At 33.0% G+C, this 20952-nt stretch overlaps 1 protein-coding gene across 2 annotated transcripts; it reads right to left on the reverse strand.

The window, feature by feature from the left end:
• Window positions 1-209: 209 nt before the first annotated feature.
• LOC126866849 (tetratricopeptide repeat protein 37) lies at window positions 210-20918 on the reverse strand. 2 transcript variants are annotated; one of them, XM_050620828.1, is made up of 13 exons: window positions 19206-20918; window positions 18770-19137; window positions 9477-9892; window positions 7980-8456; window positions 7682-7836; window positions 5983-6118; window positions 5488-5855; window positions 4738-5061; window positions 4335-4627; window positions 3796-4053; window positions 2462-2845; window positions 1266-1527; window positions 210-671 (listed from the first exon to the last, which is right to left on the reverse strand). In XM_050620828.1, the coding sequence occupies exons 1-13, from the start codon at window positions 19529-19531 to the stop codon at window positions 533-535; spliced, it is 3906 nt and encodes a 1301-aa protein (XP_050476785.1). In that variant the 5' UTR covers window positions 19532-20918; the 3' UTR covers window positions 210-532. The 2 variants fall into 2 exon arrangements, with proteins under 2 accessions (XP_050476785.1, XP_050476786.1); XM_050620829.1 differs by having other exon boundaries at window positions 4335-4631; window positions 4742-5061; window positions 19206-20917.
• Window positions 20919-20952: the final 34 nt, after the last annotated feature.

The following is a 20952-nucleotide window of genomic DNA, read 5'->3' on the forward strand; positions in this document are numbered from 1 at the left end:
TCTATAAAATTTCTATGAAAAATTTTGAATTGGTGATTTTGATACTATTTAATTGACTTATTATTTTATCAAACTATGTGCAATAGCGGTTATTCAGTCGCGGCATATCTGAAAACTTGTTATTGCAGTTATCCGGGGAATTACCAAAAATTACCGAATTTTGTTTTCTTCCTCGCCTATGAATAATGTGCGAACTTAACACAGAAATATTGAATATGAATGACAAACAAATGAAGTTTATTTAGTATACTTTCCATTGAAAAATTTTATAACAAATGACTGTTGAAAATACGGAGCCACAACTGATTAAGCAAAAATCGCTGGAGTTAAAAGTAAAAGTCCTTACGTATTAGTTCTAGTACACCGAGCCCTCACTATCATATTTTAATAATCCATGATTAAAAATGTAACAATTCTAAATTCCAATCAAACACTTCTTAAACACGCAGTACAATAAAACACTGTATAAATTAATTTGTACATACATTACAAAATACATTTTACAATCTGCAAACAAAATAGATCTTCCCACTTAATTGAGCTGTTTCAATTTTGTTTTAGTGTCATTTAACCATTTTGCCATGAAATTTGTCGGCTGATATGACTGTTGTATGTTACTTATAAATGTTACGAACCACTCGGCGTTCATTTTACATTTTTTCAGTGTACGCCTGTGAACAATTTTAATTTGCAGATTAAACCTTTTTCATTCATTTTTCGATTCGTTCGATTCAATTCATTTCTTTTTTTTCTTTTTTTTTTTTCATAAAGAAACATACCAATTAAAAAAATGGTATTGTTATTTTCTATACATATCTAGCGTATCTGACTTAAATGCATAACGTTACTTTATCTTTTTAGTTATGTTTAGTTTAGTCTTTTAGTTATGACGCGATATGCAGCAAGAATTTATCTTTTATCAGGTAGTATGTGATTCACCTAAAAGTCGGTAGCTTCTGCATGTTAGTGATAACATGTTTTAAGTTTAGAATTGAAAATGGACGACGGAGTGCCATTTATTTTTTCGAAGATTTATGGTAGAATTTTTAACTCTTTATAATCTTTAATGATAGCTCTGTTTTTGACGTTCTCCGTGTTCATGTTAATTTAACATGTAATAACAATAATATATAAACAATATAGAAATAAAGCAAATATAGTATGCAAGTTATAAGAAACTTTAATATTAAGCTATATTGTATCAAGATATTTCATAATAAAATATCAACTAAAAGTTAAATAAAAAGAAATTTACTTTTACAAACCTTGATAAAAATCCTGTAATGAACATTGCCCAACTTTCAATGCTAGCAGGATAAGTAAATAGAAGCTTTTGCATAGATCTAATACTTGCTGGTCCCATATTTAGCATGAAACAGCTATAGGATAAAGCACATGCAACATGTGCATGGTTTTCAGTAATAATATTTCTATTAAGAAACAATACTTTTTGTGCGCATCTACTAAACAGTTGTAAGTCAGTATCTAATAATATCCTGAGTAATATAGTCCAATATTTTACATTACCTGCAGGGAAAAGGAAAATAATATACCATACATTTATATAAAATAATATGTATGAAATACATAATAAGAGTGTTTTAAATATATTTTAAACTCTGAATAAGAGACTAGAAAATATTTGTCAGGCCATATCAATTCTGATATATAGCAAAATTTTGTATTTGATTCATTGCATGGCTGATCCCAACAACTTTAGCCCGATTGCCTTAGATTGACTTTAACGAATTAAACTAGGGATTCAAGTGGCGCCCCGAGCATGTTCATATAAGATAAGCCTGAACAATAAATAAATTAACTTTTGCAGCAAGTTGAAAAAGCGCTTCCTCAAATTGGCACCATATCGATTACTTGGCTTCGCTCTTTCATCTATGATTTCCAAACTTCGGGATCGGGTGGGATCTCGATATATGCACCCGTATTGCTCGGGATCCAGTGACTCGATTCGGGTATAAGCATAAACAGGCGGTCTAACTTCGAGTCGGATTGGCAAAAGTCGTATTACATCAACCCGAAATTTCGCCATTAAGAAGAGATTAAGAAGAAAGGCTGATAATAAGCCTTAAGTTAATTTAAGACCATAAAACACCTAGATTTTCGCATACGGCTTGTAACGGACAGTGTGCTTTTAGTTGTTTATGATCGTAATAGTGAAAATAAGTATAAGACGTCGCTAGTAAGTTGGCAGACAGAAGGAAAGCGGGACCGATTGACTATTCCTGATAAACTCAACACAGTCATAAATCTCCCTTGCACCTGTGCTTTTCCGATTGCTAACTTACCAGCAACGCACAGTACATGTTACGCTGCTTGCTATTCTCATCTAAAGTTGCTATTCTCATCGACTTAAGTGGGTTACTCTTTACTTATTCTTAGCTAATTTCCTCTTTGAACAATACTTTATTATTTATAACAGAAAATATATTAAAATAGTACTTACCAGGACATCTAAAGATTTCTTTAGAAAGAATAGTAATGGCTCGTTGAACATCATTTCCCATCACATAATAATATGCATATAAGCTTAGAATATGATGACCATATTCAGGATTAGGTACAGAGAACTCCAATTCTTTTAGTACCAATGAAACTAAATTGATATCGCCATGTAATATTCCTAACGATGCGGCCGCTAAAAGACCTATTATAACTGGAGGGTGTATTTGTATGCATTGGAAAAGTAAAGTTTTTGCATCATTTACTCTGTGGAAAGAATATGCTATCGCAGCCATCGCACACAATGTAAATGATTTCTGTGCTTCAGTATTCGCGAAAGATTGCAGAGTTTTTTCATATGTATTATACGCCTCTTCATATAGCTTAGCTGAAAATGAAACAAATTTTAACTATAATATATCTCAAACAAAGTGAATAAATATTTTCTAGTTGTTTAAATATTTCATTACTGTCCAGTTCTATAATTAATTTCGAATCATCACTTAAAAACACAGATTAATATTACTATTGTTCCAGGTTAACCAAGGATTAAAAAGGCCTAAGGTGCAGCATATACGCGTTGGACTTAAATTTATATCCGGTATAAAAACATCACTATTTAGTGACCATTTTAAACACTAGCTGAATCTTAACGTCCTAAGTTTACCATGCATTTATTAATCACTACATGACATCCGTAAACGTTTCGACATTAACAGAATACTACAATTTTTGTACTTAAAAAGATATATATGTAGTATCGTGGACAGATTGCCTAAAAAATATCGGGTGAACTATAAACAATGTTGTGAGAAAGCCAAAGTGCCGACAGGCCGAAAGGGTCGGGAAACTTGAATGGACCAAGCGGCCCATCAATGTGTCGTCGGTCCTTCAGTCAAATAGTTACGCGGAAGAATGCGTACGTGATCATGATCGCGGACGATTACGGAACACACATGGTGAGGGCATGAGAAAAGACAAAAGGATGCTTAAGAGAGAAAGAACTAAGAGTCGAGTTGTAAGGAGTCGAGTTGTGAGGAGCCGAGAATTGAGTTGTGAGTTGTGAGTTGCGAATTATCCATTTAGTTGTCTTAGTCATAGCACATTACTGTATTTAGTTCACGTTAAATAACCATCGTTTCCTGTTTAATCCACTGTAAATAGATCCATCTATCAATAAACTTATCATATAGGATAGAAACCATTGGAAACCCTAATTTCTAATATTTCTGAATAAATAAATCCTATATATATAATATATAATATATAATATATAATATATAATATATAATATATAATATATATTATATATTAATATTGATGTAAAAATGTGATTACCTTTGAATAACGCTAACGCGAGATTGCATTGAGAGTTATAGTTGATATTTTCAACTCCTTGACATAATTTTATTGCTTCGTTATATCTTTTCAGTCGTATTAGTACACGTGCTAAATTTATAGAAACAAGGTCTTTTTCGTTTTTGGTACTATTACATACAGCTACGGCAAATTGTTCTGCAGCTGACTTATAAAGTCTCTGTCTCTCTAATAATAATCCATATGCATTTCGAGCGTGACAATCATTTGGATGATTCTCTGTAACGGATGATAAATATTACGATACGTATAGTACAATATACAAAATTTAAAATAACATTAATCAGTTACAATAAAATACAATAAAATTATGATTAATATAACTTAATGCATTATTAAAATTATAGGTATTCATTTCACAAATATAAACGATATATAAAAAAATAATTGAAATTTATGGTATGTATAAAGACTTTCATAACTAACTGTAGCTTTTCCTATGCATAGTTTTATATAGACATTTTATAATATGTATTGTATGAAAAGTGATAAAAACTTACCTACATACCACGTCATAACATCAGCAGCAGAAGATATTGCATGCATACTTTGTGTTGTATCCATATATAAAATGTCATGTTTGGTAGTAGGATTTAAAATCATAACAAGTACCCAATGAGTGTATCCTATGGCAGCTTGACTATGATATCCTAATTGTCTTGCATGTCTAAATAGATCTACTGTTTCTTTTCGATCCATTATTTCTGCAATTAAAGCTTGCCCTATCCAACTATTTATATATGACGGATCTGCACGCTGAGCTCGAGAATAAGCCTCGTTTGCTTTATACAAACTTCCTGTGAATTTAATTACACGACGATAATTTAATATACAGTGAATCGCGACGACGCTCGAACAAAAGTATAATATGCTCTTTATTATTGCGTATTTCATCATTTTTACTTGCCTATATATAGATATAAAGTTCCCAAATTAGACCATACTATAGCATTATTTAATTCCTTATCAATCGCCATTACAAAAGCATGCTGTGCCAATGCATAGTTCCTTACGTACGGTGACATACAAATAATACCCAGAAGATTCCAATGTTTCCATGTTGAAGGACATAGTTTAACAGCGTGTTTTGCAGCAGCTAGACACTTACTAGCATGATTTTTATGATTGATTGATGGATCATGCTGTAATTGCATTAAATAGCATAAAGCTAAATCATACCACAGAAAAACTGATTCCGGAGAAAGAGATAATGCACAACAATAACATCTGTAATTAAAATATTCACTCAGTTTCTTGCATACTATAACAAAATTGATATATTTATAATTTCATCATTTATAAACCGAAAATATTTCTTAAAAACGCTTAGAAACGCTTAATTTTGCAGTTATTCGTCGTATCGTATTAAAAACCTATTTGAAGAATATTATATTAGGAAAAAATGTCTCTCAAATTTCCTTTTAAAAAAGTATCAAAGATATCCGTACTTTTCGATACAGCAAAAATATGTAAGTATCCTATTCCTCATAGCGGCACCTAATTAGGCAAGAATTGCCGCAGTTAAGCACACACTAGCATTTACATACATATAACAATATAACGTATAATAATACTGATAATAACATAGAATTTATTATAATATAATGTAAGATTAGTGTAGATTATAATATAATATTAATCTAATATATTTACCTTGCAGATAATGAGAACATATCTATTCGTTTAAGCAATACAATATGTTCGTCATTCTCATATTTTATTAGAATAGATGATGCTTTTAAATGACTGTATTTGTCTGGTAACATTGCAACTCTGTAACACACATCGCCAAGTAACTTCCAGAGACAAGATATATCCTTACGCTCTTTAATAGCTACAGTTAAACTATCCATTGCTTGTTGCAAATAGTCATTCACACGACCCAAAAGTTGTTTAGCAGTATAGTCTTTTGCTAAAGCCAAACAGGTTTCAGCCAATCCTTTTAAAGCAGGTATATAACATGATTTATTTATCAATATTTGTTCAAAGTCTTTCTTTGCTTCGTTATATTGTCCAATAATCTATGAAATAACGAAATAGCAAACGATATTTGTACAAGTCTTTAAAACGGCTGTTAGAAGTATCGTAATATTTAAACAAATATATCACTAGTCATGTCACGAAACAGTCCAGAAAAATAATACTAACCAATTTTATATATGCTAATTGTATCATTGGATATAATAATTTTGGGCATAACTCTAATACTCGCTGATAAGATTTTAATGCTGATGTGTGGGCACCTCTTATAAAATACGCATCGGCTAGCGATTCCCAACAGTGGCTGTAAAGAATGTTAAACTTTACAAGAATGTAAAGAAATTCGGTTTACGATTATTCTCCCTGTTGCCTTGCACTCTCCCGTAATCTCCCACACGTCCATTCTCCCATTTACACGCACAATCTTATTTTATATATATATATATATGTTATCTATTATCTATTATAATATATATTATCTATTGCATAAGTCTTTGTCTACTTGCCTAATTTACCTTCTTAGCTAGATCCCCTCCTCCCCCTCTCTTCACTCTTTCCCTTTTCTACTTTTCCAATTTTCTCACCCAGTCTACAATCCCATCTTTTCTTTTCTCATTCACTATCTCTCCTATACTGATCTTCCTTTCTAATTCTCTATATTCGTAAGTTTTATAATATAAATGTAACATAATTGACTTTGAATAACGTCTAATTGTACCAGGTTGTTTGAGAACATAGTTTAAAGTTGTATCACAGAACTGACTTTAATTGAACGATATTTACCATTACTCTGGCAATATAAGTCGAAAAGGTTTTAAGCAGAAAGATAATTATTGAGTGGAAGAGAAAGCCAGAAAGCGCAGTTTATGCTCTCGAGAGATGAATTAGGTGAAAGATGTAGCGCAAAGCTGTGAGAATTTGATGGAGGAAACCCATCAGGTGGAAGACACAAAAGATTGTGGAGGGTAGGATAAACAACTAGATGGTTAGCTGGTTAGGGGAAATAAAAAAAGGAGGAAGAGGTGCAAATGTGTGTTTCAAGCCAAAGTAGTTTAGTGGAAGATTAAGATTGGACTACGCACCGTGTACATATGTATAGGGATGGGTAGAGGATGAAGAACATGTACAATGAATGCGTGTGGCGAAACCTGAATTCGGCAGCCTAAACTTCTGTCTAACTAAGTCCATTTCTTGGGTGCTGAAGCCGAAAATAAAAATTACACAATGAATGTACAAGTTTCGAAACATTTCTCCGCGTCTCCCATAATTTTCGAGATATTTGACTGTTCTCGGTTAAACCAGTAAGACTTTATGTGCATAATACTTTTATAATATATGTAATATGATATATTTATTTATTGCCTAATTTAAAATAGCTAATAATTAATGCACCTGTGTGCGCATTTACATCAAAGAATTTTATTCAGTATATTTATCCAAAATAAAACAATACGATTTTATATCCTTTTCAAAATTGACAAAACAGTCGAATAATAAAAAACACATACCTTCCCAAACGAGTGTTTTTTATTACACTATTATTTCTTCAAACATTAGCTATAGTATTACTTATGGTTATTAATATATTAAATTACTATATATTATTTGTTTAATACTATCAATATATATTAATATATATTTGCTTTTTAATATTTCCATCGTCCATTTAAAAAGGTTGAAATGTCTTTTTACTAATTTTTCCAACTTCGGTAAATCTTCCCGAAACATTAAAGATGGAAATATTACCAATAATTTCTCACCCAACAATCTCAGTATGTCACGCCAGGATAGATGGTTTAATGTTAGAAGCAATACTTTCGTAAACTCGATTGTATTCTCGTTAAATAATTACTATCTGTAGCATTACCTATCACTGGGGTCAGCTCTAATAACATGTTGAAACGCTTTAATAGCCTGCTCCGCATTTCCTTGATCAAGGTATTGCAAACCGAGTTGTAACCACGCCCATCTAGGACCGCTATCTTGCGCAGTTAACATTTGTAACAATTTTATATTTGCATCCTACAAATAATATCTTATTAACGTAATTAAGTCATAAAAAACGGAACATCGATATTTTATTCATTAAAATATTAACGAATAATAAATTTCGGATGCATACAGAAACGGATATGCACTTCATAAAAAAATAGAATTCATCTTACTTGATTTTTAAGAAGTCTATACGCCGTACTTAACCCAATACCAGCTTCTTCAGAATTTGGATTAATTTGTAACGCGGTTTGGTAACACCTCCTAGAACGTTCCATGTCATTACCATAGTCACGATAGTACTGTCCCAAGTAAACTAGACATTTCCAATTAAAACGATCGGCTTTTATTCCATTCAAAAAAGCCATCAAACTGTAATTATACTCTGCCATTTCCCAATAGATTGTACCAAGAAGTAACCACGCTTGGGAAGTTTGAGCCAAGCCTGGCTTTCGGACGGCTGAATCAAGTATATTCACAGCTTCGTCGTATTGTTTATTTTGTTTTAAATATAACGCTCGAAGAATATTGGTATGTGTTCTGGTTTCATCTTTTGATTCCAAATTGTTCAGCAGAATCTCTACATCTGGCTGATGTAACAATATGCTAAGACGTGCACGAATCAAATCCAAACGCGCTGAAGGATGTATCTTTAATTGGAAATCAATGTATCTTTAATTGGATCAAATAAATGAACACATAGGCAGAATAAGCAACAAATAAAAGTTTCAAAAATCGAATATAGTTTCACTCTTTACCAAAACTTAAAGTCTATTTAAAAAAAAAATTCTGCAAGTTATTCAATCAAAGTATTTCTTGCTGCTTTTCATAACTTTAAGCCATCTATTAGGCGAACGATGAATTCCATCACGGGAAAATGTAGTGTTTTCAGGTAAGATCTAACTAGTCAGAGACTGACAAAAGGAAACATTCTGTGAAATAGCTGAATGACAACGTTAGGTTACACGCTGTTTCTATGACAAAAGTCATCATAATGAGTTTTGTTTAGGATATAACAGCCAGCTTACTCGCTAGGCATTACTCCCTCCGATTACCACCTATTCCGGTCGATGAAACACGCCTTATCCCAACTACGATTAGTAGATAAGATACAAGAAGAAGACTTGGCTATAAAATTTTATCTAAAGACACCATATTTTTCCGTGATAGAATTCATCACCTGCCTGATAAATGGCTTAAAGTTGTGTGAACAACTATTCTGTTCTCTTTCTTAACTTAAATAAACTTACTTAAACTAGTGTTTAAAGAAAAATAAATCTTACAATTTTTGTAAGCTTATTCAACCTTTTTAGAAAGGATTTACAACATGATCTTCTGCGATGAGTAAATTGAAGCATAGATTTTATTTCAGATACTTTGTTTAGAGAATCTGGCTACGAAATAGACAAACGAGTAATATTTTTTGGTAAGCGGACTACGAGGGATCGCACAGCACTTACACCAGAACCTTGAATGAGTAAACTTATCTTGAGAAATGTCAAACATACTTTTTCATAGGAGAAGAAAAAGAACATGATCTTTAAAACTTTGAAAAGATTGGAAAAAATGCTTTAAGATTTGGAAAGAGATTTAGATAATTCTAAGCAAGAATTTTGTTGTTGTCGTTTCAAACTAAAAAAGTTACATGTGTAAATAAAGAGAATTTTTACTTGTTCACACATTCGTAATGCTGTTTCCCATTTAGATTTGTCATTAGTTAAACTCGTTGATTCAACTAATGTCTCTTTCATTTTATATAATAATTTATTTTTTATTTTAGATTTCTTCATATCTAATACTCGCTTGGCAGCAACTTCTGCATCTTCCCAACAGTAAAGCTTCATACTTATTTGACTTAATGCCATCCAACCACATACTGAGCGCGGCGTCGATACAAGTATATCTTTCAATATATCTCGCGCTATAATCAAATTGCCCGATTTTGCCAAATCAAGTGCTTTAGCAATTTTAGCTGCTTCACACTCTTTGTTCAATTTTAAGCAACCTTCATAAAATTGTGTTATATCGAGGTCAGTAAAATTTTCATCCAAGATATTTCGTTCCGAGTAAGCAAGACATATATATTCTGTAAATAAAATAGAAATAATTAGAGCATCAAAACCATATTATTAGAAAGAATGTTAAGTATTCTAAGGAAAGATTAGAAGATATCCATAAGATCTGAAACTTCAGTGTTTGTTTATGAAATAGCTACTATAGTTGCTATTAATCTGGTTTTGTGTGAAAAAATATTTGCTGGTTGAAAACGAACAGATTAGATATCTGTTGGGATTGTTTGAACTGTCGCGCCCTTTCCCCTCGCCACTCTATTTTCTAAACTTCTTGCTGAACTATTCTCCAAACTTGCGCTCACATTTCTCCGGACGCTTCTCCACTTGTAATCCTAAGGCCGTGTACGTACAAAGAAGTGGCAAGTAGTAAGCGACAAAATTGATATTTAGAACATTGGCATTTGGCATTGTCTGTGAAATCACTTGTTTTGCCACTTGCCACCTATCGCTTACTACGCCGTATGTTTACGACCTAACTAACGACCGGTGCAGACGAGCGACTTTCATCGTTGCGATCTCGTGTCTTCCTTTGTTCTCTTAATTAAAAACAACGAAGATAGACATGTGATCGCAACGGGATCGCAATGATAAAAGTTCGTCTGCAGCGGGCCTGACCATACAGAGAGCGGTAGGCCAGAACATCGATATTTGAGATGCCAACATTGAGCGCCGTGGGATATGAACATACAGAAGAACGGTAAAATTATGCAGCAGTTGCTATTTTTCAGTGCGTAACACGTCGTTGCTACGTTCGCTACGATATACACTTTTATCTGAGAACTGGTAAGTATAATGTTTATCCAATTAATGAGATGCGTTCGTTCTAAGGTGAATGTCAACATTTTCGCACCATCAATTAGGAAATTTTCCAGCCAAGTTTTTTCAGTATCTGCGATTATGGATAGAAACATAAATTGGAGAAGACCGATTACTTCAGAGAAATAATTGATAAATACATTAAGATACATATATGTATGTGTGTGTATGTAACATAATGAATTAAAATGAACTAAACGGAGCAAATTCTTGTATTACATATTTTGGAAGCAGTATCATTAGACGTAATGAATAATATTCAAATAGTTTGTAAGCTTCGTTTTAAAGATATATGATAAAAACGTTTGCTACATAATACATATAATAATATGTATACAAAATAACATACGACAATACACAAATAAATACAATACTTAATAATAATGCATAAGCTATATACCTAATAATAATACATATCTACATGCATACAGCAAGCGTAGTAACGCTCATGTGTAGAGAGACAAGCGATGAGCGAGTAGAGCGAAGCAGCCCATGTTCCAACCTTGTGTGCGTCCAACCTTGATACCGAGTAGGCAGTATAAGCAAGCGACTAGTAACAATTCTGAATAAAAAGTGATCAGGAATTTAATATTATATGAGATTAAGGTGTTATTATTGCCGTCAGTGGCGCATGTCAGTACTATGGTTATTGGAGATCCTATGCCAAAGTGAAGAACGTGAGCCTACCACCTGAGGATTTACATGTGTTACATGTGACTTGATGACATCAACATCACGTACGTGGCATTCGAACGCACAGTGAGATGAAACTCAATCTAGGTGGTAAACAGATTACATTCGTCATAGGCAGCTTCCTATCTCAATTCCATAAAGTCATTCTAAGGATCCCATAAACCAATTTTCAAATTCATCCACAAAAACAATTTTGTAACTTTTGTTGCAATTATTTGAATTATTTGTAATTTCTTGGAGAAAATCTATTACCATTATCTCACCGTCCGAAATTCTGGCATTTGGGGAGAAAATGCGCAAAATTTCAAAGTGATTCCTCAACTAGAACCTGTGCCGTGTTTAAGTTAGTTTTCAAATTTTAATGATTTCGCGTCAATTTCGAGCATAATCCGCTATTTGAAAAATATTAGTGAATATTTTTACATAAAAATACAATGTCTTAGACGTGTAATAATAATATTTATATGTTGCAACTACAAATATATATAAAATACTTGAGTTTCTGAAATTAGTATATGAAGCAACGTTTAAGACTTTAAACCACTGTATGTAACTGCAGGAATCATAATAACTTAAATGTGGCACGGATTCCAGGTGTCCAATCAATCTGGAATTTCGCGGAATAAATTTTATTATTTTGTCCTCAAGTATCGCAGTTTGGAACGGTAAGATCGAAACCAAATCGGAGGTCAAAAAATAAGGGCTACCTCGTTGAGCACTTCTTGAACAATGCTGGATGCCTTGTTTGTCCGCAGTTAGTGCCGACTGCACTCGACATTGGTTTTATCACATTTTATGTTTGATTGTGCAATTCCCTGAATGATTATGATTATTAGCACACATCGCATCTGTATTCGAGTGTACAACTACTACAGACATGGCCAATCCTCTGACACTTTTTACAATGAAAAATTTCCTTAGGTTGTTCTACATGATACGTTGGTCCAACAGGTATTTATGACAAACAACTGTTGAGGTGAGTTGATTGAGAAAATGATACTATCGTCGATAAATATTCATCGCATTGATGGGTGATCTTCTTTCTGCTGCGTTGGTTACGCTTTTATTCCTGTTGGCTTCTGCCCTTCAATGAACTTCATGTCAGATGAACAACATGTCAGATTCTGACGTCTTGTCTACATTATCGGTTTCTGAGTGCCAGTTATATTGGTTATTATAGGTGTGTGTTGCGTTAACCTTCTGTAAATTAAAAAGTTGGGAAGTTGCAATTGCATGTTTCCCCACTGACGCAAGAAGGATATATGTATTTGTGTATGGCCTGTGTATGTTATGTAACCTAACCCCAACCGAACCTGACCCCAACCTAACCCCAACCTAACCCCCAATCCAATGATAGGCCTGAATTGTAGCGTTGTAGTGTTATGAAATTGACTTGTATCATCGCTCCAAGTTCCTCTCTCTCTCTCTCCCTCTCTCACCAGTTGAATCTGATGTAGAGGCGCGCTATTTGCAGATAACAGGCACCCGCACACATTGCTCAAATTATCGGACGCATGTTGTCTGCTAATCTCGCAGTACTTTTTTTTGTCAAACTCGCTAATAATCACCATACAACACGAGCTTGTTGCCCTGGGACACTTATTTTGTCAGGAACTATGCTTCGGTATTTCTTCGCTGGTCTTTAACGTGCACTCAACACAACGCTCTCGTCGTAACTTCCTTAGTTGCATAATTCAATCGCTTTGCTAGCTATACCGTTGAATGAATAACCGATACTCTAGAAGATATACAGTCGGGGACGAAATAAGTAGATAGGTAATGGAAAAATCATTGCAGTTTCGTTAAATACGGCCCGTTTACATAGAAATGTAAATATTAATTTCAATTATCTACTAAATAATCTATCTACTGTAAGCATATATATATATATATATACATAAAAGTATGAAATAAATAAAACTTAAGTACTAAATAACACAATCACTAGGTCGATTAAGATTATGGACCGAGATTATGGTTATTTGGAATAGATATGTTGCAGATGCTAATCTCTCTCGGAGGCAGCAAAAATATTATAGCAACAGCTCCGAGATTAGTGTGTATTTGCAATTTCCTGAAGTCTAAATTACTGTTGATATAAATTGTTACATTCCTACTTTGCTATTGTAGTATTTGCCCAATTTTTGCGAATGACATCAAATTCCTTAGTTCTGATATATTGAATTCTTCTAAAGTTGGTGTTTTGGAGATAGAGAATATGTAATTGGTACGTATTTAAAAGCCATTGAGAAATATTTATTTGTTTATATTATAAATACTTGTCTATAACGTAATTATTAAGCGGTTAACAATTATTAGATGTCGAATAATACGAGAAATTTAGTAGCATATCAATGTTCATTTCGAATGTTTTAAAGTTTAAAAGCGAGTTAGTTTCCTCTGTAATACCTTTTATTGCTTGAGCATGCCTTTGATATTCCTGTGGGAATTTCTCTTCACCAATCTCTGTTTAAGATGTTGAATTGGTCATTTCGAACTGTCATCGCTATCAGAGTAATTGTTAGAGTCCTTAGTCCTTTGAGATCGTGTTCGATTGATAGGTTTTGATTTGTTTTTAGTAATATCTGATTCAAAGAATATATCAGTTATATTTTGGTTTGGTTGAATATGCTGCTGTTGTTGTAAATCGGTTACATGTATCACTTCTCCTGATGCTATCCCATTCGTGTTTGCATTAACATTCTCTGTATTCATACAATTGTTTGCTATGATTAGTGGTACCGCATTTTAGCCAAACGGCAAGATAATTTTTAAATGATAATTTTCCAAATGATTGGATTGGATATGGGCATCCTAGTTGCAAGCTCGCCCGATTTAAATTCATTGGATTTTTATTTGCGAACATACTTGAAATTCATTACATGTATACTCATTTCATACCGAAAATGTTGTGATATTTCGTCGTACAATTGAAGAGGGATTTCGATAAATTCAAGGAACATCAGACAGTATTGACAGAGTCATTAGATCGATAACAAAAGATCTTCGTGCATGCATTCAAATGCAAGTCATTTTAAGTATATTCTATGAAATATGAAATCGCAGAACACAAGACGCTGTACCTCCTGAAGAAAGTCAAACAGGACATATGTTGATAAGAACTTCTTTTACTGGTGTTAGGTACTGAATTCTTTCCTTAAATATTTCCCACTTCGTCTACAAGACAAGCTACATTTAGTGCTGGTAATGACACTACCGTCCAGTCTGTGCAATGGAAAAACTAAACTTCGATTCACGTCATCACCAATAACCACCGGCGTTGAAAACTCTTACTTGAGACACACATTTCCATTGTCCATATTCCAAAATGGGAACAGTATTGATAACAAACCTGTTGATGATGATGATCTGTTGATCGTATAGTCCCGCAGGGAGGACTTGCTTATGTAAGTTTATGGGGGCTGGCAAACCCACGTTCCCGCAGCCAGGGAGGACCGTCGGGACAAGCGTCCCGCTTACGTGAGTCCTCTATGTACACCGCAGGGAACGTCGCCGGCAGTGTAAGGCGTTTAAGTACGGTTACACTCTCTCTACGTGGCCTAGCACACCCACGATCCTGATGCCAAGGATGGGACCGTCGGGATAAGTTCCCGGGTACTTTGTACCTTGAGGCCCCCGCTTACGTGAGTCCCATCTGGAACTGCCGAGCACGGTTAGCAGGTCGCCGGCCGGCAGTGACGTGGCCGTACATCCACACGATAGTCCCACCAATGACTTAGGATGGTACCACGGGGGTCGAGTGTAAGCCCTTGTGCTCGGCCAATTATGGGTTTGGACTCGTGGTGGCAGTGGTTGATGGCCAAGATGCTGGCAAGAGGGCCGATTTAAGGGGTATTGGCTCGCCCCGAGCCAATGGCCTTCGGCGGGTGAGCAGCGTCCCACCTGCTCCGGAACCGTCTTGAAGAGACGGAAGGGCTTAGAATGTGCCCCGTTCGACCTGAGACGAGCGACAGCCCCTGCAGGCTTAGCTAATCGAGGTAGCAAGGCACTGGGTGCCTTGCGCGATGGTTGGGCGTAATCACAACCCCTGTGGACCTAGGGGTGCCCGGGTACTGTGTGGCGATAAATAGACGCCGAGGAAAGCACCCGTTACCAAAGACTAACAATACTTGTTGATCGTATAGACAGTATCGTGATTTATCAGTGACTAACATGCGACTCCACTCTTCCACATATAATTATGTAATATATAATATAATTTCATATTCGTACGTGATCCAACGCTGTGAGCGATGATTCAATGCTGGCACTCTCGCACGATTTCTTAAATATCAATTGGATTCCCGAAATCTTCGGCAAAAGTTCATCGTAGACTTGACGTGCTAGTACTGTCGGGTTACGCGATACGTTTCGTACTACGGTTCTGTTTTGTCATTTCTGCCGTCACGATGTCTGCTCTTGCTGTGTTCAGAAACTTTGCATATCTTGATATCGAGAGTTTTTATGATCGGCTCACAACAGACTCGCTACAACGTCTACGTACATCATCGTACGTACGTCGCACGTACACACCTTAAAACGTAACACACGTTAATTGTTATTTTCTTGGTGTAAGATAACAATTTGGGGCGACTTGTGCCTCTGTCATTGCACTTCGCGGCATTACAAAATTTTCGTTGGTACTATATTTCAATACTCGATTACGAATACCGAAACTAACGGGGATCCCAAGAATCTAGAATTATAAGATACTTTCAGAGGGCTCGATATCTTCGAATTCTCTCTCTAATAAAAATCTGCAATTTTATGATTTCAAACGGATCTGAATTTACGTCACTCTACAGAGCGCTCCAAGGTCAAAAATCTTGGTATGAATGCATGTGTAAAATTGCGGGAAGTTCAGTTTTCCGTATGCTATGCGTGCGTAATCTACTTCTGTGTGATATCTTCGAGAGACTTCCTTTTTGCAGTATTTGAAATAGGAAATTGCATTATACGAAGAATTTCAAGCTAGATTTTCTATAACACCTTACTGTATTCTGTGCAACAAGTTTTCGATTTACATAAATTTCCAAATCATTTTCTACTATTGTCTAAATATGTAATCACATAAAAGCAATAGCAGTAAATTTTATTTTAAATTTTATTTTCATTTATTAACAACTTTTTGGACAATTGCTTCACGGATAGCGACGAGAGTTGAAAAATAAGAGCCAGGTAAGTTCGAATCACGAATATTTCAATGGCTTTCGCTAATTTACTATCTCTTTAAACAATGGTTTTTGATCAGTATCAGTTCGATAATAGTTAATAAATAATTTAAGACAAGTACTGCGTTATAACGTGTTGTATTATGTTTCTTCCAATGACTTCCACGACATTTAAATCTTTATTACTAATTATTTTTATTATTTTTCGTTTTCAACAAATATCGATCTATTACGATCCTTTAAAATAATTTGCATAACTGAGTGATTAAAACATAAATATGGAAAATCGATAAATAGTGATTAAATGCTATTTTTGCTAAATTTCATCCCTTAACTAACAATATATGAAAACAACTTGAAATATGCTCGGTAGTTTAGAATAAATATATATATATGTATGCATAACATAAGAAAAATTTCTCAAATAATATATTCATATCTTGATAAATAATATTTTAAATGCTGAAAATAACAATTGAATGATTACATGTTACTAATTACATGCACATAGTTACTAATTTTAATTAATATTCAAATTTTAAAAAGCACTTATCACTTGCAATTACTATACAATGCAGTAGTGAGATGTAAACTGTATATATTAATAGTGACAATTTTTTTCGGAAATTAATACTTGTTTAATAGAAGCTGTTTAATACTATTAAAATATACTACTACAAAATATACTTATGGAAACTCTTGAGTTAAGACTGCTATTCTCTAATATTCTTCGGTACAATTCAGGAAAGCTATTTTTTAAACTGCTTTAAACACTCATTGTTAGTGGCGATTTTAATTCAGAAGTGAAATGGTAGATATCATTTATATTATACCTATGGTTATATAGACTGCAACCAGTAGCAGTGTATATAATGTTAGTTTTAATATTTAATTCCTTTAAATTGTGCAACTTTATTATACAATTTTGCTTCTTTGTACTACTTAGTCATTAATTTCTTTCTTGATTTATTTACCCTGGCACTCCTCTATTCTCTTTGTCATATCATTAAAAATATAAATTACAACTAAAGTTATGTATACTTTATGTGTACTGTTCTTGTATACTTTTATACTTTGTATACAATATATTTTAAATCTTTGACAGACATGTTCGAGATCATGCCATATCTACTAACAAAGAAAATGAAAGTTTCTAAAAAATGCTAGCTACTATCTTAATCCTACTATCATTATGGAATTTTTATATTTCAATCCTGCCCTCATTTTAGTAAACAAATAAAAATTTGTAATGTCTTAAGAAGCTGTTTAATATGCAACTGAAACAAGAAATTATGTATATTAATAAGAATTTCCATATCTTGTTCAATTTATTTTTATTTTTGAAACGTTGAAAAATTGGGCCGATAATGACAAAGAAACATAGCAGAGTTAATGTATCATGCAACTGTACATTTTCCACATAGATCGAATTCATTGAAATATAATCGTATTTGGTATTATTTTCGTTGGCAAACCGTTAGGAATTTGTTTATAATAATCCCATAATTATAAAATAAAAGATATAAAAATTTTGTTTTACTAAATTTGATAATTCATTACTAACTAGAATATCGGCAATGGTGAATAAGAGATAACATAAACGCTTGCTTCCTCAATAGTGTCTGGAAATGATAAAGATGCATCCAGTACCTTTAAATGTATCTACTGATAAAACAATACTGATAAAACAATTATGGAGAAACTATACAAAATTGAAGCATTTATCACAACAATTGTTACAATTGTGGGAAAAAGCCTATTATTGTAACTAAAAAATACATACATAGACAAGAGATATATATATATAATAATATATGTATATCTAAAAAAGTTTAAATTTTGTCATACAGTACTTTTGAATTCTTTTTGTTCTTTATAGTACGTATATGCTAATATTTACATCTAACCGAACTCTTTTCTATTAATACTATTTACATCATTGCCATTTATTAATTATATTTACCATTTACTAAACTAAATTTACCGTTTACTAAACAATTGCACTCCTCATGTTTCACGATATAGATAGATATAGATTGCATTATTATTAAATTCTATTACCTCATAAATATTAGAAATAAATCTTTAAATTCTTCTGTTTGCTTGATAAAAAATCCCATTAAAATTAATAAGTGATATTATAAGATTCCTTTGTTACTTTCATAAACAGAATGTTAAAATAGCTAATAATATATTATTTTTAATACTTACCTAACGGTAATGTATCTTGAGGGAATCGCTGATGCATATTGATAGCTTCTTTTACCAAATCAATTAATTCATCTTTGTCATATAAAATTTTTAAATATTCTGTATAAAATTTTTGTTGGTCAGTTGCATCAAGATCATTAATTGTAGATTTAAAAACACTTTCTAATAAATTTTGATATTTATTTAGATTGTAAAAATTATCTAATAGCAGCCATCCAAGCGTTTTATCGATGACCTTAATTTTGTTATCATCCAAATTCTTCCGTAATTCAATTAAATGTTCAATACATTGAGTTATAGTCGTAACATCCTTAAGTTGCGTAAAAAGTTTTGAGATTCTACTCATAATATTTGTAAACTTAGAGTCACTGAAAATAAATTACTGAATAAGTTTTACAAGCCTATAACATTTATGAAGTATATAGCAATTTTATACCTTTCTATTTCCAAAAGCTTGCAGTAAGCTAATAATAGTTGGTTATAACATTCATTATTGTCCAAGTTTTTTTCATAGTAAGATACTAAACCGTACCAAGCTAATGGATTGTCTGCTTGGATTTTTGTACCTTTTTGGAGAATTAATGGTACTTGTGGTTTATACTCATCAATTTCTTTCATTGCAGCCGCCAATAACATAAGTGCGCTATAATTATTTTGATCTCTCATTAATATCTTGTTACATTTCTTAATCACATCTATATACTTCTTTTCTCTAAATGTATCACGAGCCGCTTTAAGAGCTACTTTTATTTCATTTGACATTTTCACATAAAACTTTGACAAAATAAAATACGTCCAGAACTTAAATCGAATATATAAAATTCGACTATAATACAGACTTTATATCGATACATTCAATTAAATATTTTCTTAAGTATATCAATATGTATGTCGTTAGGTTTATTCGTGATCAAATACAATACTATAACTTGTAATACACATTATTCAAAAATCCTCTATCTTTAAATCGTAAACTTTTTCTTTTATATCTTCAAAATATTTACTTTACATATCCTCAGATATTATAACTTTGATATATACATATATATACATGCATATATATACATGAGAACGCTCCCGCTTATGGATCTAGTTATTTCCGGACTGGTGCTGCTCCGTGCGGTCAAATACTGAGTTTAATTGAAAATAGCATTTCAAGAACCTACAAAATTAGGGATCTGTCCTGTTTGGTTGGAACTTAGCATATACAAGAACCTATGTATTTAAGCTTAAAGTTAGGAATCTGCCCTGTTTGGTAACACAATAGCATAGGCGACAACCTATTGAGTTTCAAGCTACAAGAACCTATTTAAGTGTACGGTTCTATGAAAAAGTTCATATCTACTATTCTATCCGAGATAGACAAATATAAGAATGACAGAATCGTGCAATATCGAAACTGATTACAAGTTGCCTAAGAAACAGAAATTAATCGTTTATTATATATTCTTTTTAGGGGAGAAAAGGGAATATTCCCTTTCAAACGATTATGGATTAATCGAATGATGCAATAATTCTAATAAATTTTCCATACATCATTTAGATTTAACATTAACTTTTAGCATTCGGCATGTCATCTGTACCAGCATGAACATTTTTTCATTTCGCATGGAACTACACTTTCTTCTGTAGTACGTACGATGGCGTTTGTTGAGACAAATTTAACAACTTTGCATATGAGGTCATTTAAGTTATTTAAGTTGATCGACATCTGTTGTAAGATATTATAAATTCGTCAGTTCCTAAAGAATCAATTGAGTCAGGGTCGCTGGCTAGTGGCTAGAGACAAATATTTTGAATTTCTTATTTTCCATGACGCTTCTCAAATTATCAAACATTACCGAATGCTGAAAATTCATTTTAGTCGATATACTTTAGTCTTTCTTAAATTATTGTTCGTCTATTATCACTTTATGAAACGAAAGAACCTTTTCGGACAACCTAATATTGCAAATTCGTCCACTCGTTCTTCTATCAGTCAACCTCAACAGTAATGACTGAATGCAATGTATATTACCGAAAATTTTTTTATTAATATCTCGGAAACTAATAAATAGCTGAAATAAGATTTCATATTTGGGGACCCCAAACTTTTTTCTATTTTTTTACATAATCTAACAACTGTTGACAAAAAACGCAACTAAAGAAAGGTTTTTCTTTTGTCCAACTAAAAGAGGTACATT

The sequence above is a fragment of the Bombus huntii genome, chromosome 6, assembly GCF_024542735.1.
Source record: "Bombus huntii isolate Logan2020A chromosome 6, iyBomHunt1.1, whole genome shotgun sequence".
NCBI classification, from domain to species: domain Eukaryota; kingdom Metazoa; phylum Arthropoda; class Insecta; order Hymenoptera; family Apidae; genus Bombus; species Bombus huntii.

Excerpts from the sequence above, each read along its gene's own strand:
- LOC126866849 (XM_050620828.1), bottom strand. The coding sequence starts at position 19,531 with ATGTCAAATGAAATAAAAGTAGCTCTTAAAGCGGCTCGTGATACATTT. Across the intron at positions 5,062-5,487 it reads ATGTTCTCATTATCTGCAAG|ATGTTATTGTTGTGCATTAT; the intron begins GTAAATATATTA and ends TTTTAATTACAG. Across the intron at positions 1,528-2,461 it reads AGAAATCTTTAGATGTCCTG|GTAATGTAAAATATTGGACT; the intron begins GTAAGTACTATT and ends TTTTCCCTGCAG.